At 44.6% G+C, this 24,428-nt stretch overlaps 1 protein-coding gene across 1 annotated transcript in view; it reads left to right on the plus strand.

The window, feature by feature from the left end:
* Window positions 1-24,428, plus strand: part of LOC126253006 (large neutral amino acids transporter small subunit 1) — a 389,967-nt gene that overhangs the window by 292,035 nt on the left and 73,504 nt on the right. Inside the window, exon 3 of the mRNA XM_049954057.1 lies at window positions 17,757-17,882. Coding sequence (XP_049810014.1) covers window positions 17,757-17,882 — 126 coding nt within the window. The remainder of the gene's footprint in view (window positions 1-17,756; window positions 17,883-24,428) is intronic.

Genomic DNA, 24,428 nt, shown 5'->3' on the forward strand with positions numbered 1-24,428 from the left:
GTATACGAGACGCGGGACGTGGAGAGATTAAAGATATCGTGCTGACAAACAGTAATCACTCCCCGAGCTCTCAAAACGAGCAACTATCGATTCTGGGGAGGTCACCGATATTACAGTACTCTTACAAATTTTCAACATGTTTTCTCAAAAACAGGTGTATTAGTTATACACAAATGTAATCTGTTGACACGGGACAATTAGAAATGAGAACTCAAGCATTAAATATAAAAATGGTTCAAATGGCTCTGAGCACTATGGGACTTAACTGCTGAGGTCATCAGTCCCCTAGAACTTAGAATTACTTAAACCTAACTAACCTAAGAACATCACACACATCCATGCCCGAGGCAGGATTCGAACCTGCGACCGTAGCGGTCGCGCGGTTCCAGACTGTAGCGCCTAGAACCGCTCGGCCACTCCGGCCGGCCATTAAATATACCAAAAGAAAGTGAATGTTGGTTTTCCTATTTGTGAACAGCCCCATTTAGAAATTTTTAAAAGTGTTGTGAGGCAGGTAGACGGGAAGAAGTGGAGCAGCAGAAAGAGGGTGGGTGCCATTGTGGCAGCCGGGCCGGCTCTTTGTGGGCGTCGCTGGTTGGGCACCGGCCAGGCAGATAGAGCGCCCTCAACAGCCGCTGCTAATGGATCCCTCCCTTTTCGCCTCTCTCACTTCGCGATGGTGGGTGCTGGCGACATTAAAGGAGACATTACTTCCACGCAGGCACCGGTAACGCACGGGCTCTGTTCTGCAGATGTCCTTACCACTGGTGCTTTGGCAGCATCTATAGAGCCCCTGCTCGTAGGAGCGTCCTGCTTCATAACGTTAAGCCCATCTTACCAGAGCGACTGTCTGGTCAAGATCGACTGCTCGACGTGGGTTTGTGTCACGCACCAGCGTGTAAAAGTCGATTCAGACACTCCACAAAGCATTTTAAATGGCTGAATTCACACAGGCCATCAACCGCACGGGACGTCATTCTGGCGTTTTCTCAGCACGAAGTTTCTGACGTTGATGTTTTGGAGACAGTGTCATCGACATATATCTTCATACTCTACAAACCACTGTGAAGGACATGACACAAGATACTTCCCACTGTACCAGTTATTAGGCCTTTTCCCCTTTCCATTCACGTATGGAGCGCGGGAAGATTGAATGTATAACTGCCTCCGTGCGTGCTGTAATTAATCTTACCGTGTCCTCACGATCACTACGGGAAAGGTACGTAAGGAATTGTAATATATTCCTAGAGTCATCATTTAAAGCTGGTTGTTGACTACATCTCCATCTGCGAGTTCAACTCCTTCACCATCTTTGTGACACTCTCCCACTGGTCAAACAAACCTGTGGCCTTCATCCTTCCCTTCTCTGTATACATTTAACGTTTCCTGTAAGTCCTACTTGGTACGGATCCCGCACATTTGAGGAATACAGTTATCCTAGGATAGGTCGCACGAGTGATCTGTAATCAAATGGTTCAAATGGCTCTGAGCACTATGGGACTTAACATCTGTGGTCATCAGTCCCCTAGAACTTAGAACTACTTAAACCTAACTAACCTAAGGACATCACACACATCCATGCCCGAGGCAGGATTCGAACCTGCGACCGTAGCAGTCACGCGGTTCCGGACTGAGCGCCTAGAGATCTGTAATCAATCTCCTTTGCAGATTGATAGCGATTCTCTAGTACTCTGTCGATGAACTGCAGTCTGTTGCCGGCTTTACAGACGACTGAGCCTTTGTGAATGTTCCATTTCGCATGAGCTGACCGATTCCAAACGTGCCTCATTGATGTTGTAGTATATCAAATTTAAATTTAGCAGTTCTGAAAATTTAAAGCAAGTTGTCAGTTTTTGCACCATTTTGAAATATTATCAAGATATTACTGAATATTTGTGCAGTTTTTTCAGACAGTAGTTCATTCTCGATAATTGCATCATATGAGAAAAGTCTGAGGTTACTACTAATATTGTCTGCAATGTTACAAATACAGGGTGTACATAAAGTCCGGGAACACTTTCAATTGTTTAATGCACAAGAACCAAACATTGCGCAGATGTCATACATATGTCATTTTGAAGAGAAACCCTGAAAGTTTTTTTCATGTATATCACCACAGCGTAGTTTGCTAATTTGCCAGTAGTCAGCGCTAGTCGAAAACATAGTGAGTTCAGGTGCGGAGTGAGCTTTCTGTGCATTGGAGTTCGACAAAATCAAGTGTGCTACAGCTGCTCAACGGATGTTTAGAACCAAGTACGGTAAGAAGCCACCAACAAGGAAGGCCATTTACCACTGGCAGAACAAATTCGTTGCGACGGGTTTTTTGTACTCGGCAAAAAGAAGCGGACGTCCCAGTCTGAGTGAAGTGAATGTGGAGCGCATACGAAGACATTCATAAGGAGTCCAAAGAAATCGGTGCGTCGTGCATCCCGTGAACTCGAAATCTCCGTTCATCTTTCAGCAGGATGGGGCTCCACCCCATTTGCATCGCGAAGTTCGTGGGTACCTGAACACGGAGTTGCCGCGTCAGTGGATCGGCCATGCTACAGAAGGGGACACCTGTTTCATGAAATGGCCTCCCCGATCACCAGATCTCACGCCGTGTGACTTTTTCCTGTGGGGACACATTGAGGATATGGCGTATGTACCGCCTCTACCATGTGATGTAGCAGAGCTCCGGGAGAGAATACGGGAAGCTACTGCCGCAGTCGACGATGCCATGCTGGGGTGGGTATGGCAGGAATCGAATACCGTATTGACGTCTGCCAGGTCACTCCTGGTTTGCATATCTTATGTTTGTAAAAAAAATTTCAGAATTTCTCTTCAAAATGTAATATGCATGACATCTGTACAATGTTAAGTTCTTGTGCAATAAATAATTGAAAGTGTCCCCGGACTTTATGTGTATAAAACGAACATCAGGAGCCCCAATACACTTCCTTGTGGCACACTCAGTTACTTCTGCAGCTGTCGACCATTCTCCATCCAAGTCCACCATACCCAGAAATAATCCAGTCACAAATTTCACTTGGTACCCCACACTATCTGTTTTTACTTTGGTACTTTGTTTGTCCCTGTCTCGTCCATGGGTGTCTTGACAACAGCTTTGGTTTCGCTAACAGTCCTTCCATATGGCCAGAATTTCTTTGGTTTTTGTGAGAGATCCTTCGTTAATGTTCTGCTTTAGCAGTCGTTTAAGGCTGACGCATTGTCCTCCTGAAAGCAAAATGTGCTTCATTCAACATCTGTATGTAGCCCTGTACTTCGGTTTACACCTATTATGCTGGAGTCGCTATTTGCTTTGAACATTTTTTGTAGTGATTGTATGCCATGGAGGGTCCTATAATAGACTGTTCAGCTAGATACATATCCGTCAAGTACGTGGTCAAATATTCTTCTAAATCTGAGCAGCGTTTCTTCTGCATACTCCTCTCCAGAGACAAATTTCAGTGTTCGTTATGAGGTAAGATACTACTGCTTCCTTTATCTAGTTCGCTGAACATATAAATCCTTCTACTTTTCTTAGTTAGTCTTCGTATTTTGGAAACATTGTTGCTACAACTGCTTGGATATTTTCAAAGAGATATCAGGTTTGTCTGTTGCTGTTACATCGAATAAACGCTCTACAACATACTTAAAGAAGGAACGGAATGTATAAGGCGAAACGGTCTTACATGTTGTCTCCTAAATACTATTAGATGTGTTCCTTTTGTTTATTTTCTCTCGCGAATAAAAGACTATTCTGAAATATCTGGGAAAGACTTGTCCTATTGTTTCACTGGTTAGCAGTTCACCTTACGTATTTTGCCAAGAACATCGTTTATGAAGTTTACGTTAAGACATTTTGCCATTTCTGGTTCCTTCATTCTTGAAACTGTATTCCTACTTTTTGCATAACGGATCTCGTAATCTCACTCTCACCATTCGGTAGTGGGCTAAACGAAGTGACGTTGGCTTCACGACCTGTCTAGTGTGAACACACCACCACCTGACAATAAAGTCACCTGCCGGTCCGGTAAGAATCGGCTTTATCTCGCATATAAGCCTGAAGAACACCTCAATTAAACACTGCGAGTTTGTGACCCTAGAAAATCAGGAATGCAGTAAAATCTCAGGAGCGACATTTACTCCGCTCCGTTTGCCACGAAGGCCGCAAATTGGCGTGCGATACGTAGCACATGGCCTACTGAATAGTGCCGCAGCGCCCCTGTGGGATAGGCAACCAGCCTAGTGCTTCCGCGTCGCAGGAAGCAGAAGGCGTTGGGGATCCAGGAAATCTCGGCGGTCCCGTGTTTTCCTTATTTACGGGAGATACCGGCTCTCGACGTCGTGTTGCCTGTTAAGTCACTACGCATTGTTTAAAACGCTGTCACTGTCAGGACTAGGGTTTGCTCATGCTTTATGCCGTTTCACGACGCGTCTATCACTGACGTCAGACCTATTGTTAAAAGAAGTCGTATTAGCTATTGTGATACTAGTGGAGGCGACATTCAGCATGAAAGCGGGCAGACACATTCCACATATCATCACACTCTGGTGGAGTACACGGTCTCTTCCAAAAAATAACAACATTGGTATTGCTGCTTTTATTCGGTCCTTTCGACTTCTAATCCTTGGTCATTGCGATCTCCCTCAACAATATCTGAAAATTACCTTATTTTGGTCCTTGTATCTTTATAAGATGATGTCTACATGGAGCAGTTACTGCACTTCATCGATGCCAGATAAGCATGAGACCTTTCTGGGGACATTCCGATGGTAGCAAAGTAGCTGAAGTATTCAGAGGTTTAGCCTTCTGTGCCTGCGTGTGACATTCACTGAGCGGATAACGTGCGTTCTTCAGATAAGAGGAAGATCTGCACCTGGAAGAAACCCTACGACCACATCATAAAAAGTGCATCAGAATCAGAGCATCAACGGCTTGACAAGTTAAATGCAACCATTTCTCTCAAGTCTGAATGGAGAGCAAGAAAATCTAGCGGAATCTTTGCAAAAATAAATGTAGCGGGACTTTGGTTTGAGAAATACTTTCAGAACTAGTAACTATCGTGTTCTACAGAGGTTTGGTCGAAAAAAACTTTCAGCTCATGCTGGGGTAGGTAAACTGCGAAGTAAACAGTGATATACATTTTTGGTTAAGCATGGATACGTCAGGTAATTGTGCCCCACTATTCAGAGTTATATTCAACAGTTAGTTTTTATTACTTATCCAGCTTGCTAGAGAGGCTCTGCTCCGTAATCGGGCAACAATTCCTGTGATTAAGCCTCCGAAGAGTGGCATTCAGATTAAAAGTCTCGTGCAGAACATCCATTGCTCACAGTCCCTGCAGGAAAATTGTCAAGAAAAGCACAAAAACTTTCAGTAGTGGGGTAAAGACTGGAAACTGATTTTCTCAGCAAGATAACGCACTCTCATACGCGTTAAGCCAAGAGAGCAAATATTGTTCGTTTACACTGTCTCAAACGAATCAGTCACAGCCATAAATATCTTTGGGGTATTCATTCCGACCGGTGTGGCCGAGCGGTCCTAGGCGCTTCAGTCTAGAATGGCGCGACCTTTACGGTCGCAGGTTCGAATCCTGCCTCGGGCATGGCTGTGTGTGATGTCCTTAGGTTAGTTAGGTTTAAGTAGTTCTAAGTTCTAGGGGACTGATGACCTCAGCAGTTAAGTCCCATAGTGCTCAGAGCCATTTGAACAATTTTTTTGTAGAAGAGAGAAATAGATACTTTACTACTTACAAGCATGCAGCAACTTTCACTATCGGTAATAAACATCAAAAGTAATATCGAAATGTAAGTTCGAACATGGCATCTTATTTATCCCTAGGTGAGCATAACTTAGAATACAGCCACCAATAAATTTATAGCGAGTAAGAGAACAACGGTAAGTACACTCGAAGTAAAAACTAAAAATAGGACAAATTCAAAATATATCTCAGGAAACCACGTAATCAGAGTGCTCGTACTCACTACGCAAATTTGAACGTCTTAATTACACAACCTGAATTTTTTGTCAAAGGAGAACAGAAAAAACTGTCACACACATAGGTATGCACTGTTCTGCAAAACGTAAGGACGACAGTAGCTTTGGCATGACGTGTCGCTGCCAAGTAATGTAGCTCGATGAAACTTGAACCATACGTACAAAGAACCGGTATAGAATAGTATGGAAGCTAACTGAGAGAAATACGGAATGAGACGAACATAAATGACACTTTTATTCGATGACAAGAGTTACATTGAATGGGGAGCGTCCCATTTCCCTACCAGCGGGGTTGACAGCTGCTGAATGCTAGTTGGTGCATGTAGACAATACAGCTTTCCACCGAATCCCATACGCACTCAAACGGATTTAAGTTGGGAGAATGGGCAGGCCAGTCCATTCGCCGAATTTCCTCTCGTTCCAAGAGTTGCTCCATCTGCATAGTTCGATGTGGTCGCGTACTGTCATCTATAAAAATAGTCTGAGCCAAATGCACTCCTGAGAAGACGCACGTCGGGAAGTAGTACACTGCCACAACAACATTGACCAATGAGTGTAACGTATTCAAAGATTTGGAGATCAGCACGCTCATTCAACATTATACCTCCTCATATCATAATACCTGGACCATCTAAACGATCATGTTCGACAATGCTCGTGGATGCTTTACGTGTTCCCATCTCTCGCCATATGAGGGTACGTCTAGAACTGCTCCTCAGACTGTATCCGCTGTCATCCGAGAGGAGCGCGCTACCCCACTCCTCGTTGATCCAGTCCCTATGCTCTTGGCACCATCACAACGGTGCCGATGTTTGGGTGTCAAACAAACACAATGTACTGATCGCCTGGCAAAGAGACCACCCCTCCCCGTTCCCCCAAGCAGTCACCGTGCCACTAAGGAGCATGAGATTGCGTGCCTTACATTCCTATTAAATGTGGCTACAATTACACTCGCTGTTTGCGCAATGTAGCAGTCATGAGCTGCTGTTGTGAATGTGGGTGACCTCCACATCAAACTCCTGTGCTAAACTCGTTTCCCGATGATTCTCACTCGTGTGAAGTCATCTGATTGTTGTCTACGGGCCTTATTGTTATGACGAACACCACCACAGTGCACCGTGACTGCTCACTGATTGAAACACACTGTCTTTCCCCGTTCGTGTTGCGGGGCCAGTTCCATTTGGCGCTATAGTCACGCTTACCTCCCGTCACGTGACTTCCAACTTTTCTTGGACGACTAGGAGACCTCTGGCAACATTGTCCTATACTTCCATTATTTCCATCGATTAGTTAATATGCTATGTTACTCATCCTTAAGTGTCATACGAACTATAAAAACCCTTCAGGTCAGTATAAACAGCTCTTAGTGAAAAGAGAAATCCAAAACCCACAATCCATTCTAATAGATTCTAGGATTTTTTATCACAATAGTCTGTATGTGTGAAAAATACTAACTGCCACGATGGTTTGGTAACAGCTTTAAACTGCAAGTTCTCCTATAACTAATTGTCTAATTCAGTTAGGAGATCACAGGATAGCAACCACCTCCCTTTGGAACTACGTGCAGCAATGTACTCTGATGTTGAAGCCAACTTGGGATTGCGGACAATTTTAGCAAGTTCGTTACTGAGGCAGTTATCTCTGTTGTCCATCTCTTAAGTTCTGTTACTTTTAATGATATTCAGTTCTTAAAACTAAATTTTTGCCTAAATTTAATGTGTCATTTACTTTTGCGATTTTTAAACTCGGATTTCTGCAAAATACATGTTTCTTTTTTATGTTACCCAAACCTGCTTCGATAGCTATGTGTCATCTTCTGTGGTTTTTAATTTATACCTGTAAAAATGTTACACAAAGTTCGTTCTGTTTTAGATCTATAAATTATAACGCGTTTTCAAAAATGGCTCTGAGCACTATGGGACTCAACTGCTGAGGTCATTAGTCCCCTAGAACTTAGAACTAGTTAAACCTAACTAACCTAAGGACATCACAAACATCGCCGGCCGAAGTGGCCGTGCGGTTAAAGGCGCTGCAGTCTGGAACCGCAAGACCGCTCCGGTCGCAGGTTCGAATCCTGCCTCGGGCATGGTTGTTTGTGATGTCCTTAGGTTAGTTAGGTTTCACTAGTTCTAAGTTCTAGGGGACTAATGACCTCAGCAGTTGAGTCCCATAGTGCTCAGAGCCATTTGAACCATTTGAACCATCACAAACATCCATGCCCGAGGCAGGATTCGAACCTGCGACCGTAGCGGTCTTGCGGTTCCAGACTGCAGCGCCTTTAACCGCACGGCCACTTCGGCCGGCTATAACGCGTGTGTTTACATTTTTGTTTCGACTGCTCTTGTAAAATACCATTCATTTTGAAAGTGGATTTCTACAGGTCGGCCTGGGTTTATGCCTTTTTATGGTTTGACAACTGGTCACTTGCAAAGCAGTCGAAAAAACACCTGACATGTGCCACTGGATAACGACCTTGGGAGTCGAAACAGGACTTGGTTTTTAAAGTAAAGAAAAAAACTGAAACAGCAGCTGGCATTTCATTCAAAATCAATACTACAGTTGCGGAACATGCATCGAGATTCTCCACGTTCTCGACAAGAAATTTGCACTTCATCCTTATCTGGTATCACAAGTTTTCATGTAAGAAAAACTTGATTTTGAAGTAAACTTACGTCGCGATACTCATGGAGAGACGCTATGTTTTTTATCGCCCCTAACTTGTTCATCATTTGGTTTTTGTCCAGTGGGGCCCAAATTTTGAATATCTCGTGCGAGTTTTCATTGTGCGCTTGAAGAGGCAGAAACTACTGTGTGTGTGTGTGTGTGTGTGTGTGTGTGTGTGTGTGTGTGTGTGTGTGTGTGTGTGTGTGTGTGTCCTGCCCTGCCCTGCAAATGAAAGCTATTTCCCGTTTAATTAAATCATTTATTCAAAACATTGCTTCTCTACCTCAGACTGAGGACAGAATTTCGTACAAAATAGCAAATCGCTTAACTACTCGTACTCCTTTACTGTGGTCAGATGTTGCAAAATCTGTGTCGGGAGCGTGGACGGATTGCATTGTTTTAGCCAGGTTTCCTGCCGTCTTCGCTATTCGAGAAGACAGAGAAACCAACATCACCACCCAATAATTTCCCTCTACTAAGAAAAGGTACGAGCTATCACTGTGAGGCATGGATCAGGTCACACTATTGAAACCGTGGCTACAAAAAACTCTAGGTCTATAAGGTTTTCAACAAATTAAGCAAATAATTACCCGGGTAAATACACAGGGAGTCATAAAGACTTTTCTCGACGGGGAGAGCCGGCCGAAGTGGCCGAGCGGTTCTAGGCGCTACAGTCTGGAACCGCGAGACCGCTACGGTCGCAAGTTCGAATCCTGCCTCGGGCATGGATGTGTGTAATGTCCTTAGGTTAGTTAGGTTTAAGTAGTTCTCAGTTCTAGGGGACTGATGACCTCAGCAGTTAAGTCCCATAGTGCTCAGAGCCATTTGAACCATTTTTTCGACGGGGAGATATGTACTAGATGCTAAACAACATAATTTGCATGTTATCAGTTTGAATTAGAATAATAGGAAACAGTATTTTTTAACTGTTGTGACAAAGTTTCATCGTGATACTTTTCTTCCATTTGTGAACTGAATACCAAGTTAATTTCAGAATATCAGAGCAATTATCGATCAGAAGAAAACGTATACACCATAAAATGTGGTCTCAGTTACGAAAATAAAACAGCGAAAAAATTTCATAATCCTATGTTTAAGAATGCAACAACTAACCATTATCAGCCGCTCCCGATAAATTTCTGTTGGATAGTTTTTCCATGCTTTACGAAAAATGCCATTCTACTACGTTTCAGGGTTGTTTTTGTCGTATTTCTCATGATAGTTTTACAAAAGGGCCCCTTTGTCTGCGCAGTACCTTTGACGTACTAGGTGTCGCTGTTAGCGCTCTGCCTGTCCAGCTGTTAGCTTTCTCAAACTACTGAAATAGATGTTACAGTTTTACAGCTCGACAAACAGCAACCTCGAAACAATATTTGTACGTTCGCAACTCTCGTAAGTGCGTGCACACGTGGCAGTCCGTTCCTGCGCTTATCTTCATAGCGGAAAACGTGTGTTCGCCATTACGACTCTTCTGCGTGTTAACATGTGATCCGAAAATAGACGAGAATGCCGCCGCAACGTAGCTTACGTGCAAATTTTTTCAGACAACCACATTATTTTGAGCCACCAACGTAAATCGCAGTTTACTGCGAACTCTGATGGAATCAAAAAGTACTCTTAGTGATAAACATCTTACGTTTCGTAGTCATACCTTTTTACGATCTGCATTATCTTCTCTCACGAAACTCCAGGAAACACTGTTCTTGTGCAGCTGCGGTATCAAGGAAATTTAATGAACTTAATAAACGTAGTCAGTGGGCCTCATCGACCAAAATCATAGGTCTCGAGACTAAAGAACAACTCTCGAAGTGGGAGTCGCGAGTTCTAGTCCCGGCTGTGAGAACAACACTTTTGGGTCTGTGTCTACCAGTTGTACGTCTTTTAGTTGTACGAGGCAGCTTAAAAAGTGCCCAAAACTGGAAATAGAGGATCTAAGTAAGACTAGGATAGTATAGTTCTGAATGAAAACATGTGTAAGAACACTATCGGGAATGTTATTTTTCCCATGCTGGACTTGATCTACACGGCTGTTATTCAATTAAGAATAGTTTATAGAGAACGCAACGTGCAACGAACACTTAAAAATCTTTATTTTGCTGTCATGACCGCTTTCGGGCTATAATGCCCATTTTCAGATGGCCACACTTCCTTGAACACAGTATCGTAGTGTCCAGTAACATTTCGTCCTCACCTGTACCGCATACGAATATTTGCAGAGCTAGCCTCCCTTTATCTGCAGTGTTTATGACTTTTCTAAAGGATAAAAAAACATGCTGATATGTTACAGTTGCTTATGTATAAATTGGGTGACTTGTGTGCACTTACCTTTGCCTTAGTGAACGCCGTTTCACCTCACTTTTTCTTCTTACATGTTTCCGGGAGAATGTACACATACATCGCACAAAAAACCGTGGCACATAATCACTTCACAAATTCTCCAAGTCAGTTGTAGCTTCGGACATCTGCTTTACATTTAATATTTTTGTTTACAATGTAAAGATTACCCACTAAGTAAAGATCACTATTTTCCAACAAGCAAAGATCTCAACTACCTGCCCGGGAAGCCGCGCGCGTTAAACCGCCGCTTCAAGGACGGGGAGTTGTGCCGGTCCATGATCGAATCTGCCCGGCGAACTGACGACGAGGGTCGGTGTACCGGCCAGCAAGGATGTGGTTTTTAGGCGGTTTCCCACATTCCAGTAGGTGAATGCCGGGCTGGTACCCAAGTCTCGCCTCAATTACACGATTCGCAAACATTTGGAAAACTTTGTCTCACTTTTACTTGAAAAACCCAACACGTAGATAGCTGGGGCACACCACGCACACATTCCGTCCCGCGGAAGGGCTGGGATTGGCGGGGAGGGGGGTGGGGCAGTAACGGGGTGGTGGCCGAAAGGCATCAGGCCACCCCTTAAATTAACTAGTTACACAGTTCGCAGATATTTATAAAACTTTCGCTTGTGACGACTCTTTTCTTAAGTTTATTCTGGTTCTGACTGCTGTTCATTGCTGAATTAATGTAAGCGTATGTTGTACATGTAATACGAAAGCAAAGTGTTGTTCAAAGTCATGAGCATTATTTATGCGATCCCAACCACAACTTAATTTCAAAAAATATTGTGAGCCAAGTGGCATATGTTAAAGACGAGGTTCTTGTGAGACAGTTTTGAGTCGGCTTCACAGACATTTAACGTACCCATTGTATGTGCGAGAAAGCAATCTGCTGTTTTTGATATTAGGTTAGAGTAGTTCGATGATTTTCCTGATAGGCGACTCGGTCAGACATTTTCAGTGATCTTATTCAAGTCCCACAAGCCGAAATCACAAGGAACTTTGGCTTGGAGTAGACCTACTTTATGAAAGACATTTATTAAGACAGATTATGAAATGTTTTATCTGTTTAGCATATCATACGAAATAAAATGTTCTTAATAACAATTTATGAATGAAAGACACAGCACGATCACATTCCAGTTTCGTGCAACATTTCATTGTTACAGCTAAATAAAAGTAATCATAATTTTCCACCACGTACAGTATTTAAGCGTGAGAAGCAAAATTTAAAATTTATTTATTTTTTGTTTAGTTAGACGCTCAATTTCACATGCACAACACTACATGCAAACAGTTAGGGTACACACATTCCGTCCCGCGGGAACGGGCTGGCAACAGGAACAGCATACGGCCGCCCCTTAACCATGCCAACCTTGCACTACTATCTAGTGTAGGCAAGGAATACGTCTAGGAGGCAGAATATGTTAACAACAGGAAGAATACGTCATCTACAATTAGGGCTTATTATATAAGGACTACAAGACATCTTACAGAGAATTTTTTCTTTATTACCGAAGGAGTAACTGACAGTGGAATTTTGACAAAACACGATAGGGTCATCACAGTGCATATTCTAAGTTGTGCATATATTTACAGATCACTGGACAGACTTTACAGTTAAGTAATGTAACGTAGCCTTCTAAAATGAAATACACTCCTGGAAATGGAAAAAAGAACACATTGACACCGGTGTGTCAGACCCACCATACTTTCTCCGGACACTGCGAGAGGGCTGTACAAGCAATGATCACACGCACGGCACAGCGGACACACCAGGAACCGCGGTGTTGGCCGTCGAATGGCGCTAGCTGCGCAGCATTTGTGCACCGCCGCCGTCAGTGTCAGCCAGTTTGCCGTGGCATACGGAGCTCCATCGCAGTCTTTAACACCGGTAGCATGCCGCGACAGCATGGACGTGAACCGTATGTGCAGTTGACGGACTTTGAGCGAGGGCGTATAGTGGGCATGCGGGAGGCCGGGTGGACGTACCGCCGAATTGCTCAACACGTGGGGCGTGAGGTCTCCACAGTACATCGATGTTGTCGCCAGTGGTCGGCGGAAGGTGCACGTGCCCGTCGACCTGGGACCGGACCGCAGCGACGCACGGATGCACGCCAAGACCGTAGGATCCTACGCAGTGCCGTAGGGGACCGCACCGCCACTTCCCAGCAAATTAGGGACACTGTTGCTCCTGGGGTATCGGCGAGGACCATTCGCAACCGTCTCCATGAAGCTGGACTACGGTCCCGCACACCGTTAGGCCGTCTTCCGCTCACGCCCCAACATCGTGCAGCCCGCCTCCAGTGGTGTCGCGACAGGCGTGAATGGAGGGACGAATGGAGACGTGTCGTCTTCAGCGATCAGAGTCGCTTCTGCCTTGGTGCCAATGATGGTCGTATGCGTGTTTGGCGCCGTGCAGGTGAGCGCCACAATCAGGACTGCATACGACCGAGGCACACAGGGCCAACACCCGGCATCATGGTGTGGGGAGCGATCTCCTACACTGGCCGTACACCACTGGTGATCGTCGAGGGGACACTGAATAGTGCACGGTACATCCAAACCGTCATCGAACCCATCGTTCTATCATTCCTAGACCGGCAAGGGAACTTGCTGTTCCAACAGGACAATGCACGTCCGCATGTATCCCGTGCCACCCAACGTGCTCTAGAAGGTGTAAGTCAACTACCCTGGCCAGCAAGATCTCCGGATCTGTCCCCCATTGAGCATGTTTGGGACTGGATGAAGCGTCGTCTCACGCGGTCTGCACGTCCAGCACGAACGCTGGTCCAACTGAGGCGCCAGGTGGAAATGGCATGGCAAGCCGTTCCACAGGACTACATCCAGCATCTCTACGATCGTCTCCATAGGAGAATAGCAGCCTGCATTGCTGCGAAAGGTGGATATACGCTGTACTAGTACCGACATTGTGCATGCTCTGTTGCCTGTGTCTATGTGCCTGTGGTTCTGTCAGTGTGATCATGTGATGTATCTGACCCCAGGAATGTGTCAATAAAGTTTCCCCTTGCTGGGACAATGAATTCACGGTGTTCTTATTTCAATTTCCAGGAGTGTATATGAAATGATGAAGTGTCTTTTTTTTCTAACGTTAATTGTTGGAGAGGTGGGTCACATCACAATGACAACAGCAGAAGTATTATAATACTAGGGGCAGAGAGGTGCAGAATTTTATGTCAATGATAAAATCGGCACCACTACTACGTCGAATAGTATTACGTTACGTGAGATGCTCTAATTATTGTGACAGTCAGGCGCTGAAGTTATCGCTGGAAAGCGGGAAAGCTTGGTGATGCAGGACCGTGCAAATATTAAATTACATTGTAACAAATGGCTCGCATAATAATAGCAATGCGATTCGGACTTCGTAAAAAAGTAAAATTAGACTGCAGGCTCGATTTGTGAAAAAGTAAATTCGACAGAGCGGTGATGGCGAGCGATCGTTGCGTCACCCAGACACCCAGTTCCAACGGCCTAATTAACTGGAAACGTATAAATAGTTCAGTTAGTAGAACAGGATCATGATAATTATGAATACGAATGAAACAAAGAGAATTTCCTACTGTTAAGTGTATTACAAAATCAAATACAGAACCTCTTTCTCTGCACATCCATTCGAGAGAGCAAACAAGGAGCAAAAGTCCAGAGTTCAAACAAGATTAAGTCGTACATCAGCTGTATTGGAAAACAGATTGACGAATTTTACATTGCTTTTTTGCTGCATGCTAATGAGGTGCTCTCTGGAGGACAATTACATCCTTGGCTTTAAATAAAAGATTCGTTACAGTAAGTACCTGAGGGTATTACAGCATATAAAAGGGGAAGCAATATATTTGCTCACTATGAGAATTCAGATTTAATTGGCTTGAGACTGACGTCATAAACAGTATACATTTACGTAAGTACAGTTACGACAGTTCATAGGAGGCTTGAAAGTTAACGTTTAGCCATAGATTCTTATGTTGATTTTGGTCCCCCTCCTATGGTAGAATTTAGTTAGAACAAGAGCTATAGTGACCATCAATGCTAATAAAGCGGTTCTTTTTGAGAGCTCTGACTGGAGGGAGTCCATTGTTGGGCTAACAGCTCGATGATGATTTGCACAAATTGTTACTAACTGAGAACGTATTGAAGTGATGCAAACTGTATACTAAAAAGACTAGTACCTCTCTGCCCTACGTAATGAAACCCTATATTTAACAATCTAAAACTGCGATTACAGTTCCTCATCAGCTTTAGAATATTTCAGAACGAACGGAAATTCTTGCCCGACCGGGACTCGAACCCGAATTTCCCGCATATCACGAGCGGTCACCTTAACCGCTTCGGCTATCCGAGCACCCCTCCAGGAACGGCCCAAAATCTCGCATTAAGACGACTGGTCGCGAAAGCAAGAACCCGGGTTCGAGTCCCGGGCCGGCGCAAATCTTCATTTGTTCTGAAATATTCTACAGCTTATTTGGAGCTACAGGGAGGTGCAGATAAAAGTAGCCCGTGTAATTATAAACGAAATACTGTCAAATTACAGAAACGAAGAGCTGAAATGGACTTACAATTTGTTTACAATGAAAATACAGTGAAAAATATATTTATAAAAGATGTTGAAAGTTTGCATCTTGAACATCAATAAACAGCTGAGAACGTCTAAGCATATTCAGATACACCCGGCGTAAAGTTCGGATATCCATGGCAGCAACTCCAAGGCTGATGCTGTCTTTCGGTCCCTGTATTGTGTGTGGTTTTGTTTCTTCAGGTGTCCTCACAGGAAACAATCACATGTTGTTAGACGCGGCGAACGTGGTGGCCACAAATGTTTGCTGACAGTTCGTTCCTCAGTGAAGACATCATGGACTCGTTCGAGCGATACCTTAGATGCGTGACTTGTTGCCCTATCTTGCTGGAAGAAGCAGTATTGTCTTTCATATTCAGTGAAGTGAGCACAGAATGTATCAAAAATTTCCATATATGCAGCCGTGTTGAGGGTAGTGTCATAAACTATAGGCCCAATGACGCGCTTTCCTGTTACACTGCACAAAACGCAGATTTTTTTTTTTCCATCATGGGGTGGTTTCTGGCACATATTAGGATTCTCCGTTCCCCAGTACTTCGTGTTCTGTAAATTCACATGACCTGAAAGGTGAAATCATGCTTCTTCACTCTTGCTGTAGTCGGAAGGGTCTAACAAACCATCGTTGAGGTTATTCAAAAACCATGTCCAGTAATCTATACGTTTCTGACTATCTTCCTCCAATAATTGCTGCACAACCGCCACACGACATGGTTTCAAATTAAGACTCCACTGAGAAAGTACTCCTCCTTACACGCACCTGTTGGGCTAATTTACATGTCAATTTTATATATATGAAGATGGTATCTATTCTTTCGGACATGTCCGAAAGAACAGATGCCATCTTATATATGCCATCTTACATATAAGGCTCATCTTCTTCTGTGCAGATGCACAAACAGTGCCCGAACTCTTACGGGAATCTGCAGTAAAGCCGCGAGTAATGAGTGCAATGGGCAGAGTCACTATGAATATAGTGCGACAATAAGTTGCGAATGTGGGTCTCACGGGAGGCGTGCCAGAGGTAAGCCCCTGCAGTCGCACTATCCTCTGTGTCCTCGGTGGCTCAGATGGACGTCAGCACGGTAGCTCAAGGTGTTTGGTCAGAGGGTTAGCTGCACTCTGTAAGAAAAAACCGAGTCAACGGCTCAACACTGAACTTGAACGGGTGTCCTGGACATCCGCATCGAACAAATGCAACGAACAACATCGAACAAAAAAGTGGTTGCTTTATATATATAAAGGTTGGATAGAGCGTCTGTCTTGTAAGCAGGATATCCCGGGTTCGAGTCCCGGTCTGGGCACATAGTTTCAACTGTCCCCGTTGACTTATATCAACGCCTGTATGCAGCTAGCGGTATTCATTTCATTGTAATTGCATGTAAACTTGTTTGGGCTCTGAACAATCCTTCGGCGAATGTCTGTAATAACATCTGGTATGCGAACTGAAGGAATTGTTTGTCGTTTTCAGTTTTGCACAGTCCCGCAGGTGCGCCAGTTTTTATACAGACTCTGTATTGCTCTCTTTGCTGGTAGTCCTTTGTCCGAAAAGCCGGCCGTGGTGGCCGAGCAGTTCTAGGCGCTACAGTCTGGAACCGCGCGACCGCTACGGTCGCAGGTTCGAATCCTGCCTCGGGCATGGATGTGTGTGATGTCCTTAGGTTAGTTAGGTTTAAGTAGTTCTACGTTCTAGGGGACTGATGACCTCAGATGTTAAGTCCCATAGTACTCAGAGCCATTTTGATTTGTCCGAATACTTGACCCCTTAAAATTTCGCGAGTTTCCTTTATCGAACCTGTTTTCACATATGCTCCCATAATTTCAATTCTTACATCTATCGAGAAAGTCAGTCTGTAGAGCGCAAACATAAACGTCTAACTTCACTGATAAAACAAACTGAAATGCTGACAGAAGAATCCTAACAATGAATTATTGCGTAAAACTGTCCATTGTTGTAACTAATTTATTTCAGAAGTTGGAAGACTGCATTCGCATTCAAAGGAGAAGTGGGTTACTTTTAACTGCGCCATTCTGTATAATCGCAGTTCGCGACTTCATTCTTAGTTGAATACAGCTGTTGATCGTCAACGCAGTGTCTCTCAATGCAATTCTCTATATTTAACAGACTGATAATTACTGTACCCTGTTTCCGTAGCTGATGGCAGTGGGTTTGTGTTTTTCGTGTTTCAGTGGTGCTGACGTTCGTCAACTGCTGGGACGTGAAGTGGGCGACGCGCGTGCAGGACGTGTTCACGTACGCCAAGCTTCTGGCGCTGTTCGTCATCATAGCAGCCGGCGGCTACCAGCTCTGCGTGGGTGAGTACCCTCTCTTAATGTACAGTTACCGTGTGCCGCATTAACCTCTTGCAACGTGGTTCGCAGCCTGTATGGACTGTCGAAATGGCGTCGATCTCCACTTCAGGCTGTAGAAGTTCTTATACTATTGCAGTTACGGCGTTACGCCACTGTCAAGCATCTACAAACACGTGATACAACGTATCAATAGTATAACCAATAGACACGGAAATGTGTTGACATGAATGTACTAATAAATATTCTATACCATATCACGGTGGAACTGTAAACAACCAGAACTTTATAGGGTTGTGTACTGCTTTACAGCCTGTTAATAAATCATAAGCACATTGGTTATACAGAGCGGACCATTTTAATCCATAATGGGGAATAAGTCGGGATAGAGATGAGATACAGCAAAATGTTTTAGATAAAAGATGTAAGTGGTAAAGAGGGTCACGCATTGCTACTAATAGCCGTGACATTGAACGTGATTTTCGAAGTGATTTGGGGGTTAAAATAATATTTTAAACTGAGAACCCTGATATTTGATTCAAAGTTTGAAAAGAGCTAAACATTTTACGTACAAATGATACATTATACAAGATCATGATTAGTTCAATGAAGGTCAAATAAGCAAATATGTTTTTAGTTCTAGTAGGGATTAGCCCGGAAAAGAGAAGGGATACAGCAAAATAGAATGTTAGATGGCTGGAAGGGGCCTAAGGGGTCACTTAGCTCTCTCTACCAGTAACCATGATTTAAAGGTATTTATCGAAGGTCATTCGAAAGTTGAGTTTTGTTTCATGGAAACACCTATCTGTGACGTCGGATTTGGAAAGAGCAAAAATAAATATATCACAGCTTATAAATGTTACTGTGGCATTTGCAAGACAGAACAAACATAAATAAAACGTAGATTGTGGATTTACAAGTCGTTGAATGAGTCCCCTCGCCTCTCATTGCTCGGGATGCCCCTTCCAATTGGTATGTAACATTATATTTTCGTTGTACCTCTCGTCTGTTCTAAGTTAATCCCTACCAGAACTAAAAACATATTTGCCTATTTGACCTTCATTGAACTAGCCTGACCTTGAATAATGTACTCTATTATACGTAAAATTTGCTAGCCTTTTCAAATCTTGAATCAAATATTAGGATTCCCATTTTCAAAAATTACTTTAATCTCCAAATCACTTGCAAAACTACGTTGGCAGCAATACGTGACCCTTTTTGTCACATACAACTTTTATCTAAAATATTTTGCTGTATTTTATCTCCCGATTTATTCCCCATTATGGATTAAAACCCTGTATAATAGATATAACAATAGTATGAACAATGGAATCGGTAATGTGTTAACATGAACTTGTTGATAAATATTCTATGCTGTGTCACGGTGCAGTTACAAGCTATGAGTAATGATAACCTCGTAGGGTTGTGTACCACTTTACATCCTGTTAATAAATCGTAAGTACGTTACTTATACAGGGTGTTACAAAAAGGTACGGCCAAACTTTCAGGAAACATTCCTCACACACAAATAAAGAAAAGATGTTATGTGGACATGTGTCCGGAAACGCTTAATTTCCATGTTAGAGCTCATTTTAGTTTCGTCAGTATGTACTGTATTTCCTCGATTTACAGCCAGTTGGCCCAATTGAAGGAAGGTAATTTTGATTTCGGTGCTTGTGTTGACATGCGACTCATTGCTCTACAGTACTAGCATCAAGCACATCAGTACATAGCATCAACAGGTTAGTGTTCATCACGAACGTGGTTTTGCAGTCAGTGCAATGTTTACAAATGCGGAGTTGGCAGACGCCCATTTGATGTATGGATTAGCACGGGGCAATAGCCGTGGCGCGGTACGTTTGTATCGAGACAGATTTCCAGAACGAAGGTGTCCAGACAGGAAGACGTTCGAAGCAATTGATCGACGTCTTAGGGAGCACGGAACATTCCAGCCTATGACTCGCGACTGGGGAAGACCTAGAACGACGAGGACACCTGCAATGGACGAGGCAATTCTTCGTACAGTTGACGATGACCCTAATGTCAGCGTCAGAGAAGTTGCTGCTGTACAAGGTAACGTTGACCACGTCACTGTATGGAGAGTGCTACGGGAGAACCAGTTGTTTCCGTACCATGTACAGCGTGTGCAGGCACTATCAGCAGCTGACTGGCCTCCACGGGTACACTTCTGCGAATGGTTCATCCAACAATGTGTCAATCCTCATTTCAGTGCGAATGTTCTATTTACGGATGAGGCTTCATTCCAACGTGATGAAATTGTAAATTTTCACAATCAACATGTGTGGGCTGACGAGAATCCCCACGCAATTGTGCAATCACGTCATCAACACAGATTTTCTGTGAACGTTTGGGCAGGCATTGTTGGTGATGTCTTGATTGGGCCCCATGTTCTTCCACCTACGCTCAATGGAGCACGTTATCATAATTTCATACGGGATACTCTACCTATGCTGCTAGAACATGTGCCTTTACAAGTACAACATGTGGTTCATGCACGATGGAGCTCCTGCACATTTCAGTCGAAGTGTTCGTACGCTTCTCAACAACAGATTCGGTGACCGATGGATTGGTAGAGGCGGACCAATTCCATGGCCTGCACGCTCTGCTGACCTCAACCCTCTTGACTTTCATTTATGGGGGCATTTGAAAGCTCTCGTCTACGCAACCCCGGTACCAAATGTAGAGCCTCTTCGTGCTCGTATTGTGGACGGCTGTGATACAATACGCCATTCTCCAGGGCTGGATCAGCGCATCAGGGTTTCCATACGACGGAGTGTGGATGCATGTATCCTCGCTAACGGAGGACATTTTGAACATTTCCTGTAACAAAGTGTTTGAAGTCACGCTGGTACGTTCTGTTGCTGTGTGTTTCCATTCCATGATTAATGTGATTTGAAGAGAAGTAATAAATCGAGCTCTAACATGGAAAGTAAGCGTTTCCGGACACATGTCCACATAACATATTTTCTTTCTTTGTGTGTGAGGAATGTTTCCTGAAAGTTTGACCGTACGTTTTTGTAACACCCTGTATATGTCATGCCTCAAACTGCATGTGAGCGTGAAGGATGTCATGGCAGAGAGTACTTAAAATGGTGGCAACAGCTGCGACTCCTGTTAAGAGTACCATAATGCCTAATCTTGTGCTATTCAGATGGAGAGTGAAATACAACTGTGGAAAAAGTAATGTAAGTTACCGTGGGGCAAAGATCATTACTACGGTACAGGTGTCCAAAACTGTGTACTGCACCAGTGTGAGTAAAAGACATTAGTTTTTAAGATTCCGTACCTCAATAGGTAAAAACGAAACCCTTACAGGATCGTTTCGTTGCCTGTCTGTCAGTCTGTCTGCCTGCCTAACAGACTGTTAAAATCCCTTTTTCTCAAGTACGGATAGCCGTATCAAGCTGAAATTTATGTCACGCACTGAGGTTTACGGTCCCTGGGCCACGCAGTAAATATAAGCTTCTAAGTCAACTCCATCAAAAAATAAGGCCATTTATGGCACATATTTTGATACTCGCAAATTCACTCATCAAAACCTATAGATTAGAACACGGGACCTACTCGCACCTTATTATACGAGGGCTATTCCGAAAGTAAGGTCCGATAGGTCGCGAAATGGAAACCACGGTAGAAATCAAAAATGTTTTATTTGCAACAGTTAGATACACCTTGCAGCTACTTATCTCCATAGTCGCCGACCCGACTTAGACGTGTATCGTAGCGTTGTACCAACTTTCCAATACCCTCGCTATAGAAGGCAGCCGCCAGTGCTCTCCGCCAATTCTCTACGCTGGCCTACGGCTCGTTGTCTTGTGCCGAAATGTTGTCTTCAAAGACAGCGGTTCATGTGACCAGAGCTGAAACTCAGAGGGAGACAATTACGGGCTGTATTGTGGGTAATCTCACATTTCCATTTGAAAACGATGCAGGAGCATCTTCATTGCCCCTGCAGAATGCGGCTGAGAATTGTCTTGAAGACGAAACAGCACGACAGTTATGTAATGTTAGCTGCATAGCTTGAGGGGAAATTTCTCACCAGGCCCTCGTACTTGGCGGCAGACACTATTTTCTAGACATCTTTACGCACTCACTGCGAGCTCCGAAATGAGAAGAGCGACGTGATGCTAACTGGGGTTATACTAGAGACACTACCCAACACATCTGTGCAAAGCTTTATCGGATTTTCATAGTCGTTTCCATTTCGTGACCGATCGGACCTTACTTTCGGAATAGCCCTCGTATATACACACACTCCTGGAAATTGAAATAAGAACACCGTGAATTCATTGTCCCAGGAAGGGGAAACTTTATTGACACATTCCTGGGGTCAGATACATCACATGATCACACTGACAGAACCACAGGCACATAGACACAGGCAACAGAGCATGCACAATGTCGGCACTAGTACAGTGTATATCCACCTTTCGCAGCAATGCAGGCTGCTATTCTCCCATGGAGACGATCGTAGAGATGCTGGATGTAGTCCTGTGGAACGGCTTGCCATGCCATTTCCACCTGGCGCCTCAGTTGGACCAGCGTTCGTGCTGGACGTGCAGACCGCGTGAGACGACGCTTCATCCAGTCCCAAACATGCTCAATGGGGGACAGATCCGGAGATCTTGCTGGCCAGGGTAGTTGACTTACACCTTCTAGAGCACGTTGGGTGGCACGGGATACATGCGGACGTGCATTGTCCTGTTGGAACAGCAAGTTCCCTTGCCGGTCTAGGAATGGTAGAACGATGGGTTCGATGACGGTTTGGATGTACCGTGCACTATTCAGTGTCCCCTCGACGATCACCAGTGGTGTACGGCCAGTGTAGGAGATCGCTCCCCACACCATGATGCCGGGTGTTGGCCCTGTGTGCCTCGGTCGTATGCAGTCCTGATTGTGGCGCTCACCTGCACGGCGCCAAACACGCATACGACCATCATTGGCACCAAGGCAGAAGCGACTCTGATCGCTGAAGACGACACGTCTCCATTCGTCCCTCCATTCACGCCTGTCGCGACACCACTGGAGGCGGGCTGCACGATGTTGGGGCGTGAGCGGAAGACGGCCTAACGGTGTGCGGGACCGTAGCCCAGCTTCATGGAGACGGTTGCGAATGGTCCTCGCCGATACCCCAGGAGCAACAGTGTCCCTAATTTGCTGGGAAGTGGCGGTGCGGTCCCCTACGGCACTGCGTAGGATCCTACGGTCTTGGCGTGCATCCGTGCGTCGCTGCGGTCCGGTCCCAGGTCGACGGGCACGTGCACCTTCCGCCGATCACTGGCGACAACATCGATGTACTGTGGAGACCTCACGCCCCACGTGTTGAGCAATTCGGCGGTACGTCCACCCGGCCTCCCGCATGCCCACTATACGCCCTCGCTCAAAGTCCGTCAACTGCACATACGGTTCACGTCCACGCTGTCGCGGCATGCTACCAGTGTTAAAGACTGCGATGGAGCTCCGTATGCCACGGCAAACTGGCTGACACTGACGGCGGCGGTGCACAAATGCTGCGCAGCTAGCGCCATTCGACGGCCAACACCGCGGTTCCTGGTGTGTCCGCTGTGCCGTGCGTGTGATCATTGCTTGTACAGCCCTCTCGCAGTGTCCGGAGCAAGTATGGTGGGTCTGACACACCGGTGTCAATGTGTTCTTTTTTCCATTTCCAGGAGTATATATATATATATATATATATATATATATATATATGTGTGTGTGTGTGTGTGTGTGTGTGTGTGTGTATAATCGTTTCTTTTAAGAACATACACTTATCGTGTCAGTCTTATTTACGTACAGCGATTGGACGAAAATGGAAACACCGCAAGAAATGCATGCTCGAACATCAATGCACATGCTGACCAAGCCTACATGTTGCGCTGTTTTATTTGACAACAAACGGTACCTGTGCAGTGCCCTCAGACGTTGCAAGTGTTGTGAACGCATTATGTCAGAGTTAAGTGAATTCGAACGTGGGCAAATTGTTTGTGCTCATGGTTGGGTGCTTCCGTTACCGAAGTAACCAAAGTTTTGTTGGTGTTTCAAGAGGCACCGTATCGAATATTTTTACCGCATACAGGGAAAGCGGAATTAATCTCTACGTCGCAACACAGAAGAAAGTGTGTGCTGAATGATCGTGAGAGACGATCATTGTCGGGAAAATGATGGGGGCTGCAGCTGCAGAACTGAAGAGTCACACTTGCGAACACTGTCAACACCAAAACATGAAGGGAGCTCCATAAGCAGGGAACTGCAGACGAGCTGTATTCCAGAACCACTCATCGTAATACAAATGTGCGTAACGTGAAAATGTGGTGCCGGAGCCATAAACCTGGTCAATGGAGCAATGGAAGAATGTCATCTGGTCGAATAAGTATTGTTTCACACTGTTTCACTCTTGTGGCCGTTTGCGTCATCGTGGGAGTCCAGTAATGATTTGGGGAGCCGTGTCGTGGGTACTGTGCAGAGTTGCATTAGTTCCAAGGATTATGTGACCAGTTTGCTCATCGGGTCCATCTCATGGTACAATATTCG

The sequence above is a fragment of the Schistocerca nitens genome, chromosome 4, assembly GCF_023898315.1.
Source record: "Schistocerca nitens isolate TAMUIC-IGC-003100 chromosome 4, iqSchNite1.1, whole genome shotgun sequence".
Classification (NCBI taxonomy): domain Eukaryota; kingdom Metazoa; phylum Arthropoda; class Insecta; order Orthoptera; family Acrididae; genus Schistocerca; species Schistocerca nitens.